Source organism: Macaca thibetana, chromosome 11 (assembly GCF_024542745.1).
Source record: "Macaca thibetana thibetana isolate TM-01 chromosome 11, ASM2454274v1, whole genome shotgun sequence".
NCBI classification, from domain to species: Eukaryota; Metazoa; Chordata; class Mammalia; order Primates; family Cercopithecidae; genus Macaca; species Macaca thibetana.
This window is the reverse complement of record NC_065588.1, coordinates 100,311,864-100,338,003: the sequence shown is the minus strand read 5'-3', so window position 1 is coordinate 100,338,003 and position 26,140 is coordinate 100,311,864. Positions and strand designations below refer to the sequence as shown.

General features: G+C 35.9%; 2 protein-coding genes across 11 annotated transcripts in view; one reads left to right on the top strand and one right to left on the bottom strand.

Annotated features, from left to right (window-relative positions):
* The window catches only part of LOC126930917 (protein BRAWNIN), a 732,366-nt gene that overhangs the window by 564,257 nt on the left and 141,969 nt on the right, over window positions 1-26,140 (top strand). The gene's annotated exons all lie outside the window — the stretch shown is intronic.
* HCFC2 (host cell factor C2) overlaps window positions 9,911-26,140 on the bottom strand; it is a 41,272-nt gene continuing 25,042 nt past the window's right edge. For 2 of the 3 annotated variants that reach the window (XM_050748459.1, XM_050748460.1), the window contains exons 10-15: window positions 21,258-21,435; window positions 19,252-19,455; window positions 18,382-18,455; window positions 16,353-16,490; window positions 12,615-12,800; window positions 9,911-11,815 (exon numbers count right to left, since the gene is read on the bottom strand). In XM_050748459.1, the coding sequence (XP_050604416.1) occupies window positions 11,501-11,815; window positions 12,615-12,800; window positions 16,353-16,490; window positions 18,382-18,455; window positions 19,252-19,455; window positions 21,258-21,435 (1,095 nt within the window). In that variant the 3' untranslated portion in view covers window positions 9,911-11,500. Of the gene's footprint in view, window positions 11,816-12,614; window positions 12,801-16,352; window positions 16,491-17,142; window positions 17,224-18,381; window positions 18,456-19,251; window positions 19,456-21,257; window positions 21,436-26,140 lie in introns of those variants that run through there. The other variant, XR_007717705.1, reaches the window with a different exon arrangement.

Sequence of the window (26,140 nt, the reverse complement as noted above, 5' to 3'; positions counted from 1 at the left end):
CTGCCTATAGTCCTAGTTACTCAGGACGAGGCTGAGGCAGGAGGATCATGACCCAGGAGTTTAAGGCTGCACTGAGCTATGATTGTACCACTGTACTCTAGCCTGGGTGACAGTGAGACCCTGTGTCTTAAAAAAAAAAAAAGAAATATAGATTTAGACAACCTACTATAACCTATCCCTGACATTTGGAAATATACTTTTAAAGAAACTAATGTGTTAAACATTTAAACCTCTTGAAGGATTAATCAAGAAAAATGAGAAAGCACAAATAAACAGGAATGAAATGGGGTCAACTAACAGATGCTATGGAGACTAAAATGATACAAGAATAATACAGACAGCTTCATATAGGAAAAATCTTAAACTAAGATGAAATAGATAAATCCCTAGAAAAAAATAATAAAACTGACAAGAGGCCAGGCATGGTGACTCACGCCTGTAATCCCAGCACTTTGGGAGGCCGAGGCAGGTGGATCACAAGGTTAGGAGATTGAGACCATCCTAGCTTACACAGTGAAACTCCGTCTCTACTAAAAATACAAAAGATTAGCCGGGTGTGGTGGTGGGTGCCTGTAGTCCCAGCTACTCGGGAGGCTGAGGCAGGAGAATGGCATGAACCCAGGAGGCAGAGCTTGCAGTGAGCTGAGATCACGCCACTGCACTCCAGCCTGGGTGACAGGGAGACTCCATCTCAAAAAAAAAAAACAAAACCTGACAAGAATAATATAAAATCCTAAGGCTCTTATAACCTTTAAAGACATTGAATACAAATCTTCCATTAATGACCAAATGGTTTTAAAGACTGTTCTGATCTTAAACACTTCCAGAAAATTGAAAAACTCACCATTTCATGAGGCTAGTATAATTTTGATACCAAAATCAGACAATGATAGGACATGAAAGTATTATAGACTGATTTTACTCATGAACTTAGGAGCAAAACTATTTGTTTTTATTTATTCATTTTTGAGATATCATCTTGCTTAGTCGCCCAGGCTGGAGTGCAATGGTGTGATCTGGGCTCACTGCAATCTCCGCCTCCCGGTCTCAAGTGATTCTGGTGCCTTAGCCTCCTGAATAGCTGAGACTACAGGCGCACACCACCATGCCCAGCTATTTTGTATTTTTAGTAGAGATGGGGTTTCACCATGGCCAGGCTGGTGTCAAACTCCTGACCTCAAGTGATCTGCCCGCCTCGGCCTCCCAAAGTGCTGGGATTACAGGCGTGAGCCACCGCGCCTGGCCTATAGGACCAAAGCTAAATAAAATATTGGCAAATTGAGTCCAGCAATGTATTAAAACACACACCATGACCAAGTTGGGTTTATAATTGGAATTAAAGGTTGGTTTAATATTAAAAAGTCAGTTACCATAATTTATACATTAACAGATTAAAGGAGAGACATGAAAAAGCCTTGAATAAAATTCAATATCCATTCATAATACAACTATTAGCAAACTAGATAAAGAAGATAATTTCCTTGGCCAGGTGCAGCAGAGCACTGGCCATCTTAGCACTTTGGAAGGCTGCGGCAGGAGGATTGCTTGAACCCAGGAACTGGAGACCAGCCTGAGCAACATAATGAGACCTCATCTTTACAAAAAAATTTAAACATAAGCTGGGCATGATGGCACATGCCTGTAGTCCCAGCTACTTGGGATACTGAGGCAGGAGGATCACTTGAGCCCAGCAGATCAAGGCTGCAGTGAGCTGTGATCATGCCATGCACTCCAGCCTGGGTAACAGAAACAAAAAGCAAACCAAAACACAAAAACTTCCTTAAACTAATAAAGGCCATTTACCAAAAAAAAAAAAAAAAAAAAACTAAACAAACAAACAAAAAACTAAACAGTGAAATGTTAAAAAAAAAAAAAAAGAAAATCTTTCAATCAGGGTTAAGACAAAGATGTTCACTATCAGTTCTCTTCAACATTGTTCTGTAGGTGCTAGCTAGCACAGAAATATAAGAAGAAATTTTTAAAAAGTTGTAAGGATCAGAAAGGACAAAAATTGCCATTATTTGCAAATGTTAATTAAAAAACTCAAAGGACATCTAGATACATTGTTAGAACTAATAAAAGTTTAGCATAGTTGTTGGATCTAAAATCAATACATATCAACATTATTTCTATATAATCAGCAATAATCACAATGGAAAGTATAATTTTAACAGGTGCAATTTTACCTGTTACGAGATGGAAACAGGTAAACTAAATTTAATTAAACTGAATTTTAAAAATCAGCAACAATCAGAATGGAAAGTACAATTTTAAAAATTCAGTAATTCAGTAAACTTCGGTTACCATCCATAATAGGTAAACTGAATTTTTTTTTTTTTTTTTTTTTGAGACAGAGTCTCACTCTTTTGCCCAGGCTGGAGTCCAGTGGTGCGATCTCAGCTCACTGCAAGCTCCGCCTCCCAGGTTCACATCATTCTCCTGCCTCAGCCTCCCGAGTAGCTGGGACTACAGGCGCATGCCACCACGCCTGGCTAATTTTTTGCATTTTTAGTAGAGACGGGGTTTCACTGTGTTAGCCAGGATGGTCTCAATCTCCTGACCTCGTGATCCACCCGCCTTGGCCTCCCAAAGTGCTGGGATTACAGGTGTGAGCCACCGTGCCCGGCCAAACTGAATTTTTAAAATTATACTTTCCATTCTGGTTATTGCTGATTATATAGAAATACTGTTATATACTTCGAATGAAATTAACAAAGTCAATAAAAATAATGAGAAAAATTTTAAGATAAAAACAAATTTTAAAAAGAACTACAGCATTAAAAACTATAAAACCACTAGGATGAAATCTAATATAAGATGTAAAGGCCTTTATGTAGAACATTTTTAAAGTTTATTGAGACATTAAAGAAGACCTAATAAATGGAAAGCTACAAAATGGTTTTGGCTGGAAAGACTCATTATTGAAAGATGTCAGTTTTCTCCAAGTGGATCAACAGATTCTTTACAATTACAAAGACAATACACACACTGAGAGAAGATATATGCAATATATTTAACTGACAAAGGATTGGTATCCATCATATGAATCAATGAAAAAAAGACAGACAACCTAACAGAAAAATGGGCAAAAGACATGAATATTTCACAGAAGAGGAATCATGACGGACCCATATATGAAGAAACACTCAATTTCATTAGTAATCAGGGAAATGCAAATTAAACCCACAGTAAGAAACCACATAATAGCCATCCAGTTGGCACATACAAAGACAGTCAAGACCAAGTGTTTGCCAAGATGTGAAGCCATGGGAACTCTCAACCACTGCCAGTGGGAGTGTAAGTTGGTACAAATGCTTTAGAAAACAATTACCAAGTAAAACCCACTCCTTAGAGCAGCAGTTCTCAAAGTTTTGGTTTCAGAATCTCTTTCTAACCTTAAAAACTATTGACGGCCTCAAAGAGCTGTTGTTCATGTGGGTTATATCTACCAATATTTACCATATTAGAAATTAAAACTCAGACTTTTAAAAACAAAAATATACAAGTATACTTGATTAGCTGCCAGAGTGATGATGTTATCATACATCTGGAAAATTGTGAAAAAATGAGAATGAAATGAACAAATATTGCCTTAGTAGTATTACGAAAATAGTTTTGTCCTCATAGACCCCTCCCAAAAAGGTCTCAGGGACCCCCAGGGGTCCCTGAACCACACTTTGACAACAACTGTCCTAGAGCAACTGCTGTAAAAGTGCACCAGGAGACAATACAAGAAGTCATTCATTCCTCAGATATTTATTGAGCATCTACCTGGTGCCAGACATTGTTCTAGACATTGGGAATATGGTAGAGTACAGAACAGACAAAACTTCCGCCCGCACACAGCTTACATTGTAATTGGGCAGAATGTTCATAGCAGCATGGTTTGTAATTGCAAAATGCTGAAAACAACCGAAATCTCCATAAATAGAAGAATGGATAAATAAATTGTGAAACAGTCATACAATCAAATATCATACAGCCATGAAAACATGAAATACAGTTACATGCATAAACATGGATAGGAATCTCAAAAACAATGTCAGAAAAAAGAGGTCACAGAAGAATACATACAGCATGATTCCATTTACATAAAAGTTCAAAAACAAGTAAATCTAAACAATATATTATTAGGAATACATACATAGACGGTAGAGTCACAAATAAAAACATAGGGAATTATTAACAAAAAATCCAGAAGAATGTTTACCTCATATAATCTATGGAGGGAGAACAAATGGGGGATTCTAGGCAGCTGAGAATGTTCTAGTTCTTAAGCTGAAGGTTGAGTACATGTGTGGCCATGTTATTTTTTAAACCATACATACACAATATACTTTTGTATGTATTATTTCACAACAAACATTTTAAAAGAAAAAAGATATAAGGTTATGCAATACATACTTTCATCAACAAAGAGAAAACATTTTCTGATATTTCAGCCACTACTGTGCTATGCAAATCAGTCAATTATAATAATGGGGGAAGCAATACATGATAATACGAAAAGGAAATGAGTATGGACTATTCCTCACCGAAGTTAACAAGATTCCCACAGGGTCAAGATCCAGTGAGATGGCAGTATTATAGCACTGTTCTTCCAAGTTGGCTTGGACTCACTGGCATGACTCTGGTTAACTGGTTACTTTGTTCTCTGGGTATAATTATTTATATAAAGCAGATAATGAAATGATAGGTGATATAAATTCCAAATAAATTGACAAAGACACCACCTCTTTACGGAATTATGTTGACTTTCAAAAGTACAAATTTCCTTTCACATATTCTCCTAATAATGCATTTATGTGTTAAGTATTCCAAAAATATGGAAAGTGCATGGCAGCAACTGACCGTTTCTCCACATTGCTCAACAACAGGTGTCTTACTGGTCACACAAATGTTATAACAATTTTGCAATCATGTCTTTACCAAGGTTATCAATGTCAGTGTCATTTTGTAGACTTAAACGAGACATAGTTAAGATGCAATCTCTCCTGATTCAGAAAACTAGCTAGAAATTTTGATACACAATTTAAAAATCCTCAAAAATTAAATGGATCTTGAAATATCAGTGTGTTCCTGTATCTAAACAGGGCAGGTTAAAGTTATTATCTTGGGTTAGGAAGTTGCAGGAAAGTAGAAAGTATATTCTCCAGGTCAGTCTCTCCAACTGGGTCTAACACAGGGTTGCCAACTCACCAGAAAGCTCCAGGTATTGCTGTAGCTATTTTTAAAATCCTGGGCAGCTACAAGACCTAGAATCTTATCCACATGTAAACTGGACTGGACAATGCCACCAGGGGGTGCTAAACCACAACTGGAAGGACGATTTTGAATCAAGCAGTTTTATCTTCAGATCTCTGCCCGCTCTCTTACATGCTATGCTTTGTTATAGTGGATGATGAACATTATGGCTGTAGCTTTTTGCCCCTTCCCCAGTATGAAAAGAGAAAAGGAGGTAACTCTTCTTAAATTCTCAGAGAACGTCTACTGTATCTTCTCAGTAGGAGGAATGGATAATCTTTTTGGTTGGAGCTGGACATTTGTTGGAGTATAATTTACTAGTGGACATGGTTTTTCTATGTTCAAATCCAAACACCAGCTGCTACCTTTTATTTTTAACCTGTATGTGCTCATACCAAAGGGCTCCTCTTGTGCCTTCCTCAATTCTCATGCTCAGGAATGATAGATCTTTTAGTTTCATATCTCGGGGGGGGTAAGAAGACCATGAAGGGGGAAGTGGGTAAAACGGTGGGGAGAGGGGAGGACATTTCCTTCTCCATGACATCTTCCATATCTGATATGCCACCATGTATATGAATATACTTTCTTCTCTTTTATATGTAAACACCCTGACATCTCTAGGCACTCTTCAAATATCTTTTGAACAAGCAAAATCAGTAAATAAGGAACACTTCTGTAACCTTCATAACCTCATCTCTATGACTTCCCAGCATTCTCTCTATCCAAGACCAAAGGCTTTATAACCTTGCATTCTCATAACTTTTTTGAATGTGAGGTACTAGCAGGAGTGGTGGCCAGATTGTGAATTTGATGATTAAGTAGCAGGCCTTTGCTCAACCTAATTTATCCAAAATACCAAATATATAAAACAAAAGAACCTCATGCTCAGTTCCAGATCCCCTCTGCTGAGATTAATAGGCCCACAAGTGGACACTTTCTTGATAATTAGTTCTGCAGAAAACAGGAGAGAAGCAAATTGATACTAATGAGATGTAGAAATCTATTTTGAACAAGGAGGCTGGTGTTCTCAGATTTTATGGCTTTTTTTTTTTTTTTTTTTTTTTTTTTTTTTTGAGATGGAGTTTCACTCTTGTTGCTCAGGCTGGAGTACAATGGCAAAATCTTGGCTCACTGCAACCTCTGCCTCCCAGCTTCAAGTGATTCTCCTGCCTCAGCCTCCCAAGTAGCTGGGATTATAGACGCCCGCCACCACGCCAAGCTAATTTTTGTATTTTTAGTAGAGACGGGGTTTCACCATATTGGCCAGGCTGGTCAATCCTCAGGTGATCCACCCACCTTGGCCTGGGATTACAGACATGAGCCCTTCATTTAGTTTACAGAATTTATTGATTTTCCCCCAGAATTTTGTAGTTCATGTTTTTCCAGGAATGATCAAAGTAAGTTTTTTTCTGGAGTCACAGAAATCTATAAGTCTAGGGACTAACAACTATAACTAGAAAAGTTAGAAGGGAGTTTTGTCAATGTCATCTCATTTTCCTGAGTGTAAGAATCTTCTGTCCTACAAGCTTAGAGATGGTAACAGTGACCTGACTTGATATGTAACAGAATCCAATGCAGTTCCAATCCTGGTATCCATGTCCTTCAGTAGTTCCCTGAACTTATATAGGTAGGTAATTTCTAGTGTCAGGCAGAGATTAACTTTGACAGTTTTAGCTCATTTTGATCATCCAGTGTTAAAAATCATAATCCAGCAATGCCCATAACCTCATCAAAGACTATGATCTTTCTTCTTTCCTTTTTTTTTTTTTTTAAAAAAAAAACAAACCTGATCTAGTAGAAGGACCTTTTCAAATCAAAGACCTCCTATACTAAATCTCTTATCCCAGAACTTCTTTTAACCTAAAAGCAGGGCAGGGGAAGACAAAGCTAAAGAGTTTGTATTTCCTCCAGAACTTGGCAAATCTGCAAAAAATCTCTTTCCCTTTCAAAGCTTCCCTCCCATTTTTGACCTCTATTTAGGAGGAGTGGGAATATGAAGAAGTGTAAAGGTGACAATTTTCTTTACCCACTTGTTAAAATATTTAAGTACTAGTTAACTAGCCGGCCAACATGGAACGGGTATAAAGACCCAATCTCTGCCTCGAAGACCTACCATCTAGCAGACGGAGAGGGACATGCTAACAAATAGGGGCACTAGGTTTTTAGACTGCTATGACATAAGATTTAACAAAGGACAGTGGGAGAACAAAAAGAAGGGGTTAAATTTAGCTGGTGGTGGAGTATGTCAGGAAAGACTTCTTCAGGTTGGCAGTTTGGCCTGAATCTAGGAAAAAAGATGAATGGGGCCAGGTGGGAGTAAAAAAGGGGACCATAGACAGGAGGAGGTGTGTAAAGATGGACAGAAAGCATGGTATCATAGACACTACAAAAACGAGGAAGTGCCGAGACAGTGGACAAAAGCTTCAAATGACAAGATTAAATATGATAAAAGAGTTCCCTGGATTTGGGAAATGGGAAGTTATCCTTGAACTTTGCTAGAGCCATTTCAATGGAGTAGCAGGTCAGAAGTCTGGCTGCTATGAATTTAAAAGGATGAAAAGAATAAAGAAAAATATTTTAGAGTAAATGAAAGACAAAAAAAAAAAGGTGACAACAAGTTTAGACTGTTTCTTGGAGTCATTTGCCTTTTTACTTTCAAGCATACTAGTTCAGGTATGACAAGGGTTACTTACATAGGATTTACATTTCTATGAGAAAATGACTCCCAATTGCCATCTTGAAAACTTAAAAACAAGTTTTTAAACACAATCCATTCTTAATTTAAAGGTTGCCTATATTATTTCAAACAATACAGGCAGCCTTTTAAATATATGTTTAACAATTATTAAACATGTTAATTATCAAATATTAATTAAACATGTTAATATGTTTAATGTTTACATGTTATTTTAAATATAAAATCAACATTTCTACAGATTCACTCTGCCATCACTAACTTGTCTTTCATATCCTTCAAAATAAATAACACCTGTAATTGTTTATAGTAGAAAAGGTGCTTTATTTTACATATCATTGGTACACGATACATAAAACTGCCTAAAATCAGTCTTGGAAAACACAACAGTCAGTCAATTACACCTTAAAGGGTCAAAGACCAAGTCTATTTTGCAATCTACTTCATTTATGATCAAATGACTACAATAATTTTAAATACTAATAACTCTTCATATCCAATGTTACAAATGATTTTTACGTTACAAGGGCTGTAATTTTTTAAAATAAAAATATCTTTAGCTATAGACCTTATTTCTAATCAGAATGAATCTTTGCTAGTCTACAAGTCTTTGAAATAACAGATCAACAATTTTGCCTTCCTATAGATAATTGTATTTATGTAATTGGGTAATGAGGCAGGAGTCCTTCATACATGCAATCAGATTATTTCAATTTTTTAAAAAATGCAGATAAAATTGAGTTTATATATACCCTATGTCTAATTAAGTTGCCAAAGAAGTTTATTAAACTAAAATGAAGCCAATATGATATTTTAGAAAACATAATTCTGAGAGCATGCAACATCAAAAATACTTGTACTACTTATGAGAGCCCGAGCTGCAGAACACAGAAGAGGACTGGCACAAAGGCTGTTACATCTGAATTGCTTACCCAGCTGGGAAGAGTAAAGAAAGTCATTTAACTCAGTGCAAACCCTATGAAAAATGTCTGCATGATACAGCCCTACTGCTACACAGAGGGATCTTCACTTAGAAAATGTGCAAATCATAAGAAGCTAAATGCACTCCTTTTGCTATTTACTCCAATTCATTCTATTCATCAGCACACAGCTCTAAGATCTCTTATTAACTACTAATGTCAAAGCCACAGAGATTTCTTAATGGCATTTTTTAGTCACCAATCCCTTATCACAGAGATAAATATGACTGGTGCTTAATGTACAAATGCCAAAAAAAAAAAAAAAAGAATCTGGGCTAAGTATCAAGGCAAAAACATTTATCATTTTAACAAATCCCTCAGTATAGAAAGACTTCTCTTCCCTCTAAAAAATAAGTCATATGTTAGAACCACAGGTTCAGAATCACCTCCTGGTCCAGAACAGTGGAGGCATTTAAGCAAAGTAAACTGAATCAAATACTAAACAGGTATAAATGTGCACACTCAAACAAATATTCTATCCTTTGCTTAAAATCAACTTATTCCTTGTCATTAGAAGTGCTTCAAGATGCACGTTGTTAATTAATGCAGAAAAGAAAGCGTTGAAAGCCAAACTTTTTCTATTAAAGCAATAGATCTTTAAAATAATTGGGCTTCAAACATATACTTTTAGTATAACTTTCCATTCATTTTCTTTTTATAATTAAGTATACACATATACACAACAAACCCTAATATTTAATATGTGCAAAATTGCTTATCATGTATTTTAACTTTGGTTAAGTATTTGTTTAGCCTATATCAGACACATTACAGAAGCTAGACAAATGATTACAAACATAATAATGAGGTAAGTTAAAATTCTACTAGTGCAAAAAGCAAGCATATGCCAAAAGCAAAGCATATGAATTAAACAAATGCAGAATGAAGCTCTCATCAAGGGCATTGCTGGGATAACAAACCAGAGAAGCTCCTTGTAAACATTGTAAAGTACACATTTAAAGAGTAAAGATTCATACAGCCACAAAAAAGGTATTCTAACAACACCATAGTAGTGCATTTATTTTATCTTTAGAGTTTGGAAACCACTTATTATGTGTCTAACAATTTGCATATTTTCTTCAAGAGAAACTTAATTAGTGAGACACATTAATTACAAATACTGTAGTATAAAAATCCCAGTTCTTTACAAAAATTATATATTAAAATATTCTATACACTTTAAATTAGTAACTGGAACACACATATATATCAATTCTGCACAATTAAATCCATCTTTGCTGGGGGGTATTATACATGAAATTTGAGGACATAGCTACTCAGTCAACCTAAACTGGCATAAGGTTATGTGGTATAAAAAAAGATAGACCTGTGCCCCTGCAGTTATTGAAGCTCTTAGTTTGAAATATCTTTTCTGCAATTATTGCTCTGTATATTAATTCCAGGTTTAAATAGACAGTGGAACCATGAAATTCCTAAAAAGTTTAAAACAAGTTACCTGTAGCAGAGTGTTTATAATACCTATCTGTATCTTTAAGGTTGTAATGGAACCTGAGTTAGCTGTCTAATGCTTATATTTTCATAGTAAAAAAGTTTATACAATTTCAAGGTAAAAACAATGCAAAAATAAAACATTTAGAGCATTTACAAAAATCTTACAAATGTTTAAAACACCATTTTAAAACTTGTGTCCTGTTAAGGTGCTTGTTTCTTTCTCCAGTAGGAGGACATATACTTTAATTTTGAATTCAATTATGAAGATTTTAATTTTAGCAAAAGCAAAATTAGAGCCATTAAGACAGATGAAAATGTTCAGGGATATATTTCACTTCTACTAAAAACACAAAACCTTAGTGCTGAAAGGGACCTAAAAGATAAACGGTTTTCACTCTCTCATCTGTTATGAGGAAAATGAGGGCCAGATAAGTTAAGTGCTTTGGCCAAAAATATATTCAAATATATTGGCCTGGTAAGAATCAAGAAAACTCATTGTTCTTATTGTATTTTACCATGATTCTTGGAAAATAATAAAAGTTCAAAAGCAGTTTCTAAACTTGCCTCTTTCTTTTTTAATTTCTTAAGCTCTGTAATAACTGTAAACAAAGAAAGGAATCAAACAACTACTAGAATTATTATAGTATCACACATATTATCCAATAGAAGACAGCTGTTAGAGGAACACTGCTCATATAGAATAAAGATAGAGGGAGTACTCAAAGATAGGACATTAACAAAGTAGAGAACATTTACTATATAAGACAGCATAGTATACAACAGCCAGTTACTAGAATTATCTCAATAACTCTAGGATGACTGGGTTACATAGCCCTTATAAAATATATTGGGGTAATAAAGCTTTCTAGCTTTTATCTTAATTTCACTGTTTTTCTTTATAAAAGAGCTATATCTGTAAGGAAGAACTCATATACTAATTTTCAGAGAGTCTTTGCTTCTTTTCTTTTATTTGGATCTATAATTCAGCAAATACATTTTAAGAACAATTTACAAACTTAAGTTCATAACTGCTGGAAATACAGTCAGAGAATACTCTTTTAAATGACAAATCTTCATAACCAGTTACTAATAAATAATCATAATCACAATAGCTTCAGTAAAAAAAAATTCAATTTAAAGGTGCTTTCTTATTGTTACCTTGAAGCCACCGAACTTGTGTAGCTGGTCCATATCCCTTTTCATTCTTTGCTGATATCCTGAACACAATGGCAGGCCTGGATGTATAATCAATATGTGCATTTGCAAGTTGCCCAGCAGTTACTGTACATGATGTCTTAAGACCACAATAAATCCTCATGAACACAAGTTGACTTGGATTATCTTGTATCTGTGCTGTGCGGATAGCCAAGTAGGCTGAATATTCCAAAATATTTCCAGAAGGTGAAGTTGGAGGTTCCCAGGAAAGGTGGATACCTTCAACATTCTTGAAGAGGGCGGGAAAAAAAACAGGTTAAAGGTTCTTAAGTTTCCTCTGTTATCACTCATTATGTTGAGTCTATCTTTAGAATACAAAATGCTCATTTTTGCTAAAATAATTGCATTAGATGTTAGATCTTTTTTTGTTGATTTTTAAAACCTACCTCATTTGAATCTACAATGTTTAATTCACACTTGCTTTCCAAAAACAACTAAGTTTAAATGTCTACCTGTAATGTCCCAAAACGGGGATTTTTATTTCCTAAACAATCTCTAGGGAGGGACGGGACATTAGGATAAAATATAATTCAGTTTTGAGTCCTCTATTAAAATTCTCCAGCCAAATGTTTTCATTCCATAATAACAAGAACAAATTTAGAAGCATACCAGATTTCCCTGCCTTTCTGTGATTTGGATGCTGTAATTTTGCTTGAAATCACATGGACACGTAGAGGCAGACAACACACACTGGGGCCTTTCGGAGAGTGGAGGGTGGGAGGAGGGAGAGGATCAGGAAAAATAACTAATGGATACTAGGCTTAATACCTGGGTGATGAAATAATGTGCATAACAAACCCCCATGACACTCATTTACTTTTGGAACAAACCTGCACATATGCCCCTGAATTTAAAATAAAAGTTAAAAAAATATGAATGATTAGCTAAAATTATTTTTTAAACTTTTAATCCATTCTTTTAGGTATCTCTCATTTCATAAGATGGTAACAAGAATTTCTAAACTAGTTTACTTCACATATGAAATTTCAAATAATTTAAAATCAACAAGTCTTGACCCGATGTCTCACCTTTGAAATTCTGACTGCAGAAGGAGCTCCAGGAAAACCAGGAATACAAGTTTTAAATTCACTGATTTTGCTGAAAGGACCTATCCCACAACCATTGATTGCAGCAACCCTGAATCTGTATCCTGTGCCTGGAACAAGATCTTGTTTCTTAAGCAAGCTGTAGTCAGGTACATCTGCATTTCCTACCTAAAATGTAATATATGCAAAAGTTAAAGAAAAGGTACAATTAATATTATTAAAGTTTCAAAAATTAATTCAATTTTTAATAAACAAAAAAACTTTTAAAACATAAATTATGTTTTAAGGTTCTGGTTCACATTTATCTCCCTCTCTCTCACATGGAATCAACCCTCCAACAGAGAAGCATACATCTGCTCCTTATCCAGAGGCGAGCACTCTTTCCAACTGAGAATCACTGATTATACAGATAAATGTAAGAGCATTCTTCACGTGAACAATGTGAAGGTAGAAAAAAAGCTGACAACCACTATAAACAAAGTATCAACTATCCCATCATCATGTAAACTTATCTTGAAGCAGAAATCTCAGAAGATATACTGTCAAATAATAGTCTGCCCAGGAACAATACCCTTTAGAGACAGGCAGGCAAGCTTGATAGAAAAGGAGGGACTAGCAGGTAGTACAGAGTGTTTTTTGTTTTTTTTTTTGAGATGGAGTCTCGCTCTGTCTCCCAGGCTGGAGTGCAGCGGCACAATCTCAGCTCACTGCAACAGTCCGCTTCCCAGATTCAAGCGATTCTCCTGCCTCAGCCTCCCAAGTAGCTGAGATTACAAATGACTGCCACCACCCCCAGCTAATTTTTGTATTTTTTAGCAGAGACAGGGTTTTGCCATGCTGGCCAGGAATTCCTGACCAAAGGTGATCGACCCGTCTGGAACTCCCGAGCAAAGGTGATCCACCCGTCTCAGCCTCCTAAAGTGCTGGGATTACAGGCATGAGCCACCACGCCCGGCCTATAGAGCATTTTTTAAAATTAAAATTCAGCAGACACCAAATAAATGTTAAATAATTAGATTATATACTCTAGGTAGGAAGATAATAACATTTACAACTTTCAAACAATTTTTACATATGCTCCCTAACTCTCCCAGTTAGACAGAGAGTGCCAATGTGCTCTCCTACTTTAAGGGAGCCATGTCATCTCTACTTTACAGATGAGGAAACTGAGTCTGGGAGAGATTAAACAAGTTGACTTGCCAAGCTCACACTGCTGAATGCTGGAACTAGTGATTCAACCCTAAGTTTACTAGCTCTAAATTTTAGGCTATTTTTTCTTTTAGGAAAAATCAGGTAGCTACTAGGCCCTTAGACACAGACACGTCTTTATATATGAAATCCAACTACAGTGAGAAATTTCACTGGGCATAATACTAATTATTAACTAGAATTTCTATTTTTGTCAAGAGTTAGAAAAATTCTATATGAAAAAGAGGGATATGAGGAGTAATAGTAGAGCAACTAAAATACATATAAATATATAGGATATATTCCCCATTTGTACATATCTTCAGGAGATTCAAAATGAACATCTATTTCCTTGGCAATTCTCTCTCAGAAATTCTCCATTTAGTAATTTTTTAATTTTTATTTATTTATTTATTTATTTTTTGGAGACAGCATCTCACTCTGTCATCCAGGCTGGAGTGCAGTGGCCTGAACATGGCTCACTGCAGCCTTGACCTCCTGGTTCAAGTGATCCTCCCACCTCAGCCTCCCAAGTAGTTGGGAGCAGAAGCGTGTACCTTGCCCAGCAAATTTCTTTATTTTTTGTAAGACAGGATCTTGCCATGTTGCCCAGGCTGGCCTGGAACTCCTGGGCTCAAGCTCCTCTCACCTTAGCCTTCCAAAGTACTGGGATTACAGGCATGAGTCACTGCACCTGGCCTTTATAAATTTTTTCAATGTGCTTTGGAGCTGTTATCTATGTAATAATTCTTAGAAGGTTAAATGTCTAATTTACATATATATCAAATATCTCATATATGTATATGAGGTCCTCTTTAAGGGGTTTCAGCATCAAGGGAATATTAGATTGTATTTAATAGCGTATCAGGGCTTTTAGATTTTTTTAATTGTAAAATCAGAAATAAAAAATTTTTTTTCAATAGAAAAAAAAGTTCCATTCTCTAGACACACTGGTTAACAAAATTAGAGATATTTCAAAAAACTCTTATCTGTGCTAGTCAGACTAAATTATTTATGACTCAAAACCCAGCTCATTGGCTGGGTGTGGTGGCTCATGGCTGTAATCCCAGCACTTTTGGAGGCTGGGGCGGAAGGATCACTTGAGCCCAGGAGTTGGAGACCAACCTGGGCAACATGGTGAAACCCAGTCTCTACAAAAATTAGCTGGTAATGGTGGCTTGTCCCTGTAGTCCTAGATACTCAGGAAGCCAAGGTGTGAGGATAACTTAAGCCCAGGAGATTGAGACTGCAGTGAGCTCTGATCGCACCACTGCACTCCAGCTTGGGTGACAGAGCAAGACCCTGTCTCAAACAAACAAACAAAAAACTCTCCACCTCAGTGATTGTATAAGTTTTTTTTTTTTTTTTATTTAGAGATAGGTATTGCTATGTTGCCCAGGTTGGAATGTAGTGGCTATTCACAGGTGCAATCACACTGCACTGCAGCCTCAAACTCCTGGGCTCAAGCAATCCTCCTGACTCAGCCTCCTGAGTAGCTGGGACTGCAGGCATGCTCCACCACACCTGGTTCAAAGATTTTTTAAATGACATGCTTGTGATGTAGTCCATACAAAGGGCCTTAACAAAGAATACAGTGTAACTTGGTGATATGATTTGGATCTGTTTTCCTACCAAATCTCATGTAGAATTGTAATCCCTAGTGTTGGAGGTAGGACCTGATGGGAGGTGATTGGATCGTAGGGGCAGAGTTCTCATGAATGGTTTAGCACCATCCCCCCTTAGTATTGTATAGTGAGTTCTCATGAGATCTGGTTGTTTAAAAGTGTGTGGCACCTCCCCACCCCACGCATTGCCCCTGTTCCTGCCATGTAAGACATGCTTGCTTTTCCTTCATCTTCTGCCATGATTGGAAGTTTTCTGAGGCCTCTCCAGAAGCTGAGCAGATGCCAGCATCATGCTTCCTGTATAGCCTGTGGAACCTTGAGCCATTTAAACCTCTTTATAAATTATACAGTCTCAGGTATTTCCTTTTCTTTTTTTTTTTTTTTGAGACGGAGTCTTGCACTGTCATCCAGGCTGGAGTGCAGTGGCGCCATCTTGGCTCGCTGCAAGCTCCACCTCCCGGGTTCATGCCATTCTCCTGCCTCAGCCTCCTGAGTAGCTTGGACTACAGGTGTTTGCCACCACACCCGGCTAATTTTTTGTACTTTTAGTAGAGATAGGGTTTCACTGTGTTAGCCAGAATGGTCTCGATCTCCTGACCTTGTGATCCGCCCACCCTGGCCTCCCAAAGTGCTGGGATTACAGGCGTGAGCCACTGCACCTGGCCAGTCTCAGGTATTTCTTTATAGCAATGCGAGAATGGCCTAATACATTTGGTATACAGAATTCACAATTATACAGATTGTGGATGGATCCCAATTTTACTCATTCAAGTGACCTGAATCAGGGTTCTAAAAAAGAAATCTCATTCTTAATTATTTTTTTCTTTCCCTTTCTTAGTTATTGGTAAAGAAAAATCTCATCCTTGAGGCTTATAATTTACAATGTAGAAAATACATCAATAACTACCTTTGAGATGCTTTGCTTCCCTTTTGGCAGCAAATAAAACTGGCTCACCAAAGCTGTATTATTTTTAAAAATTCCCACATCACACCATTGTCGTTCTCCTGCTTTCATTGTGGCCACTGGATTTGAAGGAGTCTCTTTCTAATTTCAGAGAAAAAAAATTTATGAAGACTCTTATTGAATATATGAAAAATTTCAAGATTTAATAAGTCCATGCAGTGATCTACAAGTAGGTATTTGGATAAACACCACAACATTAACAACTCATATGTAAATAAAGTCTTAACAGATTAGGTCAACTGACAGTGAAACAGGGATGCCAATTCAAACACAGGAGTGACAGGCATTCTCCAAGTCAGTAGCTCTGTACTATCAACCTAGCTGGAGTTAGCATGCTTTCCAATCAGTGATATGTTAAAATGCCAGCTATTTTATAGAACATTGTCATTTCAGAGACTCTCTCAGAAAATGTAATTCCTTTAGCGTTAACATTACAACTTGCTCCAAAAGGAGCAAATAAAGAAAAATTCATTCCAAGCTGGCTCATTTCTAGATCCAAAAACAACTAGCAAAAATTCAGTGATCTTTGCACTTAAAATACCTGTGATTCTCCAAACCTAAAAGGAGAAAAAATGTTCAAAACTAAAATGCAATTTGAATATACTTTAGTATATACTAAAGAGGAGTAGATTAAACAGTTTTACATTTTTTATCCTGTTTTAAAACAAATAAACTTCCTCTACCTTAAGCTACTTTTAGTGGTAAGTGAATTATACTTATCCCTGGAACTAACCTTTTAAAGCCATCTTCTTATAAATGAGACACTGTTTCCAGAAGCTCAAAACAAATGTGCACTTCAGTTATTTATTTCTGTCTTAAATATATAACAGCAGAGGTACATGCTTATAATTCACATTTTTTTAATATTTAGGCTATCACACATGACAAAGTGAGCTAACTAGAAGAGTCTTTAAAGTTAAAAAAAGAGTAATAGCTTTAAACTTGTTGTAAAAACTCTCTTCAACAACTTTTATAAAACAACTGGCTCCAACTCAAATAACAAATACAATTCTGGCTGATGCATGGCAAAATAGACTCAAGAGAAAAAAAATTCATTTTAGTAATCCTTCCCTGAGATGAGTCTAAAAACACCAGGACTTAACATTCTGGAAAGATGAAAGCTGATAAAGGTAAATATATGGTCAAAATCCATAAAGTCACGATTGAAAGAAAACAAAAACTAAAGAGAATTCTTAAAGATTCTAAAAGTTAAATTTAGGTCAAATGAAAACTCTTGCTCACAGAAATTAAGTTGAAATGACTAATAACAAAAAAAAAACCCTCAAAAGTATATATATGTATGTTTTATCCTTATATTTATCTAAGTAAGACAATCTTGGTATATTTGTAAGGCACTTTCCTGGCATTTTAAGTTTGGTGCCATGCATACCAAATTTGGCCTATGTAAAACAACCAAATATCAGAGATTATTGGGCTACCCTACATTTATGTCAATCCACTATTGCAATATTCTGTTGTGCTCCTATTAAGTAGCTAGCAATACAGCCATTCAAGTTTTATGTTCCATAACACATCCTATCTTTTAACCATTAATGTAATTTACACATATATACACATATATGTATGTATATATACATACACACATTTCTGATTATAAAAATAACATTTCATTATAGAAAAATATAAAAAGCATAAAGAAGAAAGTAAAAAGTATCTGTGGCCCCCCACCTGGATTTTAGAGTGGTTATGTGTGGGTACATGTGAGAGTATAAATGTATGAATTGCATGTATTTTTTAACAAAATTGAGAACACAACACGTTATTTTTTATCCAGCTTTTTCACTAAACATTATACTGTGAACATTTTCCTATTCAATCATTTATTTCTAAATGTATGTCAATTCGTTACTGAGACCTGAGAATCTTTTTATGAAATTATTTAGAAGTTGCTCAGCATTTAAAAGTACATAATCATGTGTAAACATGCATCATCACCAGGTCATGTACTTACAGAAAACGGCATTGCTGTAGCATGTGTCTCTACACGGCTGATCTTCGTTGCAGGCAGTGCATATGTTTCATCAACTAAAAATTAAACAATTTATCAGATAAGATTTACATAACTTACCAGATACATTAAAATATAATTTTTAAATATATATTTAATGCCACTAACTGTAAACTTAAAAATGGCTAAGACAGCAAATTTTATGTTATGTGTATTTTATCATAATAAAAAAACAGCCAGAGGGTATTGTACTATTATTGACAATAAGTAGTAATATTGACCCTTTAACTCAAAACAATTCATAAACTTCATTTTTTAAGGGTTTGATGACTAGCTAGAACTTCAGAGAATGTTTACTAAAGATGCAATACAATTCCTATTCCAAAAGAATAAGAATTTATCAAATTAGAAATCAAGCAAGTTGGAAGAATTGTTAATACACAGTCTAGAACCAATCTTGTCTAAAAAACAGTTTGCTAAATTTATTCACAGTAGGAAAGACACATTCTGATTGTATTTCAGTGATGTGTGCTAATCTAAATATTTTATGCAGAGAATATTTTATAAAATAATTTTAACTGAAATGCTTTATCTGTTTACATTACATTCTGGAAAGATGAAAGTTGATAAAGGTAAATATATGGTCAAAATCCATAAAGTCATGATTGAAAGAAAACAAAAACTAAAGAGAATTCTTAAAGATTCTAAAAGTTAAATTTAGGTCAAATGAAAACTCTTGCTCACAGAAATTAAGTTGAAATGACTAATAACAAAATTCCAAGATGAAATGCAATTCCCATCTAAGACAAGTAAGTTTGATGAATTTACATACATAAATGGTTCAAAATACAGTATGTGAAACACATTTCAAACCTTCAGATTTGGTACTGAATGTTGTTAGTGAAGTTTCATCTTTAACAACTGCCCCATTTGTACTGGATGATTCAGTTTTAATGGTCTGCTGGGTTACCATAGTTTGTGTGCTGGAAACAGTACTGGATACAGAAGTTTCAGGAATTACTGTTCTTACATCCAGGCAACTACTTAGAACACCTACATTTGCTGAAGTGTGAGGACCTAAAATAAAAGGGAAAAGGTAATTATTAATATAACATCTGCAGATAATTGTTATGTCTTATAGTTCTTGTCATATGATTCTTGGTACTTTCAGTTTTAAAATCATACATGAGCACCACAAATGGTATTAGTATGAATTAACCATTAGGCATAAAATGTTTAGAAAAATAAAGTGCATTATATCCATAATGGATATCCAACTTTTTACCTTCCTCGTTCATTCTAAACACTGAGCCATTGTTCTTGACTTTTCACTAAATCATAGATCAAATGGCTCTGCCCTTCATTTCAGGAAAAAAATATTAGAGGTCATTAGGCATGAATTATCTCATTTTTTTGCCTTCTCTGGCTGCAAACTGGAATTGTACTAATAATTGTACTCATCCTCCCTATCTTCCATTGCAGAAGATTTGCTGACCTCTCTCCTAAAAAATCTGAATATATCTTCCTGTATTCTTGGTCCCATTCCTTCCCCTATATGTTGGGACCCTCATCAATCATTCCTCTCTCTTCAGGGTTTTCAGATTCTTTGTCAGTAGTTTTTGGTCCTTGTCCCATAAACATCATCAAGTTCCTGAAGCAAACGACACACCTCTTCATTTACCCAACAATTCCCACCAATTACCCTCTCCCTTTACTAATTCCCTTTAGAGCAGTTTATACTTCCTTGATCTCCCCAAAATTTGATTTCTAGCACACTACTCTAATAAAATAATTCTGGCAAACATCAATGATTTCTAGGGGGTATTTTTCAATTTTCATTTACTTGACTTTTCTGCACTGTAAACAATGCTGACCACATACTCCTTTTTGAAGCTGGTTTTTTTTTTTCCCCTAGGACGTATATTCATTCATTCCACAACAGTGAAGTCTACCATGTATGAGATATTGTATTTGTTTTTATAATGGTGAAATAAGGCAGACATAGATCATGCCTCACAAACTTAAGCCTTCTTCTTGTCGCCCTTATATATTTTTCTGTGCGTTAAATACCATTCCCAAATCCATACATATCTCCCGGGCACTGCACCAGGTGCTAGGAATCTAGCAGTGAACAAGTCAACAAGATCCTTGCTCTTTTGGAGATTACATTTAAATACTCTTAATTTCTAAATTTATGTTTCTAGCCTAGTACTGCCTTCTAGACTCCGGGCCTAAGTATCCAACTGCCCATCAGAAATCTTTATCAGTATATTCCAGAAGTGCCTCAAAAACAGAGTTCCAAGTTGAACCTCTCTTTTCCAAAATCCGTTCTTGCTCCTATATTTCCTATTTTGATGAAGACTATCATTACCTACTCTCATATCCAACCCAAAAAACTGGGAGTCATATTCAACTCATTTTTATTTCTCATATACAGCCAGCTATCAAGTCTAATAGATGAAACCTTCTAAAAGTCTCTTAAATGATGAATTCTCTCCTCTCCATTTCAGCCACTGCTTTAGTCTCTATGTATAATCTCCTGGAGTCAGCCACTGCTTTAGTCTCTATGCATCTCCTGGAGTCCTAAAAGAATCCCTAACAAGTCTCCTAATCATTTTCTACTATAGTTCTTCCTGATGGAGAGGATATTCTTTAAAAAAAAAAAAATTTGCCTCATTTAAATTCCATAGTTCATAATCAATCATTACTATTGGTAAGTGCTTACTTAGTATTTTAACATCATTCTAACCAGGTTGAATATGGCAGTTTTTTGCTATTAGGAAAATGGATCAAAACTGTACAACATTTACTTTTTCAATGACTATTAAATTCCCTACCAATTTTATAAAAAGCTTTAGTTTAAAATGTCATCCATTTACCTTCATTTTTCCTTAGCATATCCACCACATGACTATTATGATTAGAAGCATTCGATGCCAAAGATGGATATAAAATGGCATTAGAATCCGTCAGTGCTTTAAAGTCTGGTTTGTTTTTCATTGAAGTTTCTTTTGTGGCTGGCTGTTCAGTTTTTGTGCTGTTTATTGTATCATTGATCTACAAGAAATACAACAGATTACTGTAGTAAGCAATATTCAATGAAATAAAAATACATGTAAAAAACAAGCAAAATAATTTACAATTTAAATACTTTTTATCAGAATATAAAACACCTAAAAATTACATTATTAATTTATACAGGATTTTTATTCAATTTTATAATAGTTTCTAAGAAAACAATTTCTTTTCACTTAATCTCCACGCTCAAAAGATCCGTTTTGAAGAGGAAAGGGAGAGTATATTTTGAGGAAAAAAAATCTACATTTTAATAAGTGGTAGCTAGTATCACAAGCAAATACATACATAACCCAGGAGAGAACAAAGCTACTGGGTCTGGTCAAATTTTCTTAAAGGGCAGACATGTATCCTAAAAATATGGTAACTCCAAAAGTAAAATCTCAGCTATATGGAATCTTCAAGCAAATAAACTATTCTATATGACTGAGTTTTCCATATAAAGATTTCATACATATACATATAATTATCCTATAGCATGAGGTATTTTGGATAAGAATTTCCCTAATTACATTTTTCTTAACCTTCTTAAACACACTATAATAAATACACTCAAACTTTTTAAAAAAATTATTACTATTATTATTATTATTTTTGAGATGGAGTTCTGCTCTTGTGGCCCAGGCTGGAGTACAATGGTACGATCTCAGCTCACTGCAACCTCCACCTCCCAGGTTCAAGTGATTCTCCTGCCTCAGCCTCCCGAGTAGCTGAGATTATAGGCACCCACCACCATGCCTGGCTAATTTTTTGTATTTTTAGTAGAGACGGGGTTTCATCATATTGGCAAAGGCTGGTCTTGAACTTCTGACCTCAGGAGGTCCACCCACCTCAGCCTCCCAAAGTGCTGGGATTACAGGAGTGAGCTACCGTACCTGGCCTAAAAAATTATTTTTATTTTTTATTTTTTTGAGACAGGATCTTGCTCTGTTGACCAGGCTGGACTGCACTGGCACGACCACAGTTCACGGCAGCCACCACCTGCCAAGCAATCCTCCTGCCTCAGTCTCCCAAGTAGCTGGGGCTACAGGCACACACCAGCATACCCAGCTAATTTTTCTATATTTTGTAGAGATGGGGTTTTGCCATGTTGTCAAGGCTGTTCTTGAACTCCTGAGCTGAAGGATCTACCACCTTGGCCTCCCAAAATGTTGGGATTACAGGTGTGAGCCATAGAACCCAGCTGCTACGTTTACAATGTTTTGATAATTCAAGTCATCAATGTCTATATCAGTTATTATACCTACAGGTCTACCTAACCATAAAAGTGACCTGGCTTCATTCAAATACCCTAATGTTGTTCTTTCTAATTACTTGTTTTTTGTTACTTTTCTGTCTCTATTTTTATTGTCAGCTCATAATTTCTCATGGCTCTGAGGATACTTGTCTATAATATGCCCTGTGCTTGCCCTTAATTGGTGGTGCTACTGTTTATAAGTGATGATGATGATGATAGCCACAACTATGCCAGGCATTATGGCAGACAGTGTACTATATATATCCATACACTCTGGATCTTACTTAATCTTCACAAGAATCCTATTAGTAAGATAACTTGACCCCTATTATAGATGAAGAAAATGATACTCACAGAACTTAAGTTACAAACCTATAGTCAGGTAGCCAGTAAGTAACAGCTAGAATTTGAATTTGGTTTATTTCATTTCAAAATTCTTACATCTGGAATGTGCTTTTTGCTTAAAATCAGACACTCAGTCTAACTGAAATTTTATAAAATAAGTATAAATAAATCCTGAGAATTTTCATTAAACATGATAGATTAAACACATTTGCTTCAGGAGATTTCTCCAAAACCCAATTCAAATGACAAAAAAGGAATTTTTTAAAGTATGAAGCTATAACCTTTTAAGAAAAAAAGAGAATGGCAGAAGAGAGAATAGTAGATAAGATGTAAAACAGAACAGCTGGAGCTAAGAGCCTTCTCCTAAGTGAAAAGTCACTAAGATGTGGCCTGTTTGTGCCCCAGGACCCAGGGCAGTCAGTGGTGGCAGAGGTGCAGAGTACAAGAAAACGCTGGAAGCTTGTCACACAGAAGTCTGTTTAAGAAGTGTTGTAGCCCTAGTTCTGCTCTCCCAGAATACCAAGGCAGAGAAATTCCTCTCCTTCATTCTAGCTGAAGATGGAAAATAGGTAGAAAGGTTGAAATGTGAGTCTCTAGACTACGCTACAGTATCCCACAAATGATACAAGTATGAGGATGATACAAGTATGGGGAGAGGCGCCATACTGAAAATTGGAATTAAATGAAAGTCTAAATGCTGAACAGAAATATACCTTCCCTCCAATCCCCTTACTAAGCTCCCAGATTCTGACAGCCAGGCTCATAACCCTTAAGCAAGAGGTTGGAGAATTCTTAGGGGAAACTAACTGGTCTAAGAAAAAAGACCCACAGATATTGACATTTGTAGGTCCCCGCCCACTTACTCTTATTGAGGTTTACTAAGCAACAAGCCACATCCACATGCATAGGCCTTCCAGGTTTTCTTAAAGCCTCACTTTAAACATAAAGGGACAGCCAAGCATCAGCAGACACTTGATGACAACCTCTAATGTGGAAGTCCAAGATTAAAACACATTAAAAAATAAAAAGGAGCTTGAAAAAAAGAAACATAACAAAGAGCAGACTAAAACTCCAAAATGTTTTAAAGTATAATTCTTCAGGAGAGAAGGAAAGATATTATATTTATGAAACAAGAATAGGGTGCTATAACAGAAATAAAGAAAATGAGGCTTTTAGAAATTAAAAATGTGGTTGGATATATTTAAAATGTAAACATTGGAATAGACGGAGAAAACAGAAGATAAAAAGCAAAATCAGAGGACTAGTTTATTAAAAAAAAAAAGAAAAGAAATTGAGGGAAGAAATCATCAGTAATGAAGGTCATGAGTTTCCAGAACAATGGGGTCCACTGGGTGAGGCACACCAAATGAAGACATACACTCTAAGGCACATCACTGTTGAAATTTCAGAATACTGGGGATAAAAAGATAAAAAATTAGTCATATATAAAGGATCAGGAATCCAAATGGCATCACACTTTTCAATAGCAACACTGAATGCTAAAAGACGCTACAAAAATTCCTACAAATTTTTGAGGGAAAAACTTCCGATATAGGATTCTATAAGCCAGCCAAACTATCAGTTAAATACGCTAAAGACATTTTCAGATATGCAAGATCTCAAAAAGTTTACCTTTCATAAGCCCACTTCTCAGGGGGTTGCAACAAAATAAAGGAAAACACAAAGAAAGAGGAAGAAATAAGGTCAAGAAATATGGGCTGTAACACAGGAAAGAGATAAATTCCTATTATGAAACAGAGAAGGTAGTTCTAAGGTGAGAGCTGTGCAGCAGGCCTAGAGAAGAACCAGTACCTGAGGACAGGGGGCTCCAGGAGGAATTGTTCCAAGGGTGGAAAAAAGAAACTACCTTTATGTCCAAATATCTTAAGTTTTATAACTTTTTGGAAAATTTGATTATGAATTAATGATAGAGAAGAAGAAAACTAAGCAAGTGAAAAAGTGAGGCAGTTAATGCCAGGAAAAACAAATTTGCATGAAAAAGGAGTAATTCTCATAGCACACTACATGGCTCACCTGCAACTGTTTCACCATCATAGTGTAAACATCAAGCCATAATTCTACTAAAAATATGTGAAGGATGTGGGAACAGGAAAGGAGGGGATGAGGCAGAATTGTAAGAGATCATTAAAATTGTCATCTTTCATTATTGACGACAATTGATCTAAAAGTAGAACCTTCAACAACATGAGTTTGAACTGTGAGGGTCCATTTCTATGTGGATTATTATTTATTTATTTGTTTTTTGAGACAGGATCATGCTCTGTCACCCAGGCTGGAGTGCAGTGGCGCAACCTCGGTTCACTGCAAGCTCCGCCTCCTGGGTTCACGCCATTCTCCTGCCTCAGTCCCCCAAGTAGCTGGGACTAGAGGTGCCCGCCACCGTGCCTGGCTAATTTTTTGTATTTTTTTTTAGTAAAGACGGGGTTTCACCATGTTAGTCAGGATGGTCTCAATCTCCTGACCTCGTGATCTGCCCACCTCGGCCTCCCAAAGTGCTGGGATTACAGGTGTGAGCCACCGCGCCTGGACGTGGATTATTTTTAAGAAATACAATTGGTGCTCCATATCTGTGGGTTCCACGTCCTCAACCAAACACGTATGGAAAATACAGTATTCGCAGGATGCAAAAACTGTGGATAGAGAGGGCCGAATTTTTGCATTTGCACGTTCCACAGGGCCAACTACAAGACTTGAATATCGAGGGGACTGTGGGGGGGTGGGTCCTGAAACCAATGCCCTGCAGATACAGGACAACTGCACATAGTTAGATACTAAAAGAAAGCTACAATAGTTTAAAGTAGTTGCTTCTAGGGAACAGAAATCAAGAGCAGGTAGGTACAGGGTAGGAAACTACTGCTCTTCATCATAAACTTTACAGTATCATCTAAATTTGTGACACACACACACATATATATACACATACATAGTATATAATCAACATATAACATATGACTACATATAACAGAAATATTATGTCTAATATGACAGGCTACTTACAAACTGTATGAGCTTTACTTGTAATAACACCTTCCTGACATACTATAAGTATGACATGATATACTTCCGGACCTATGCCTTTACTGG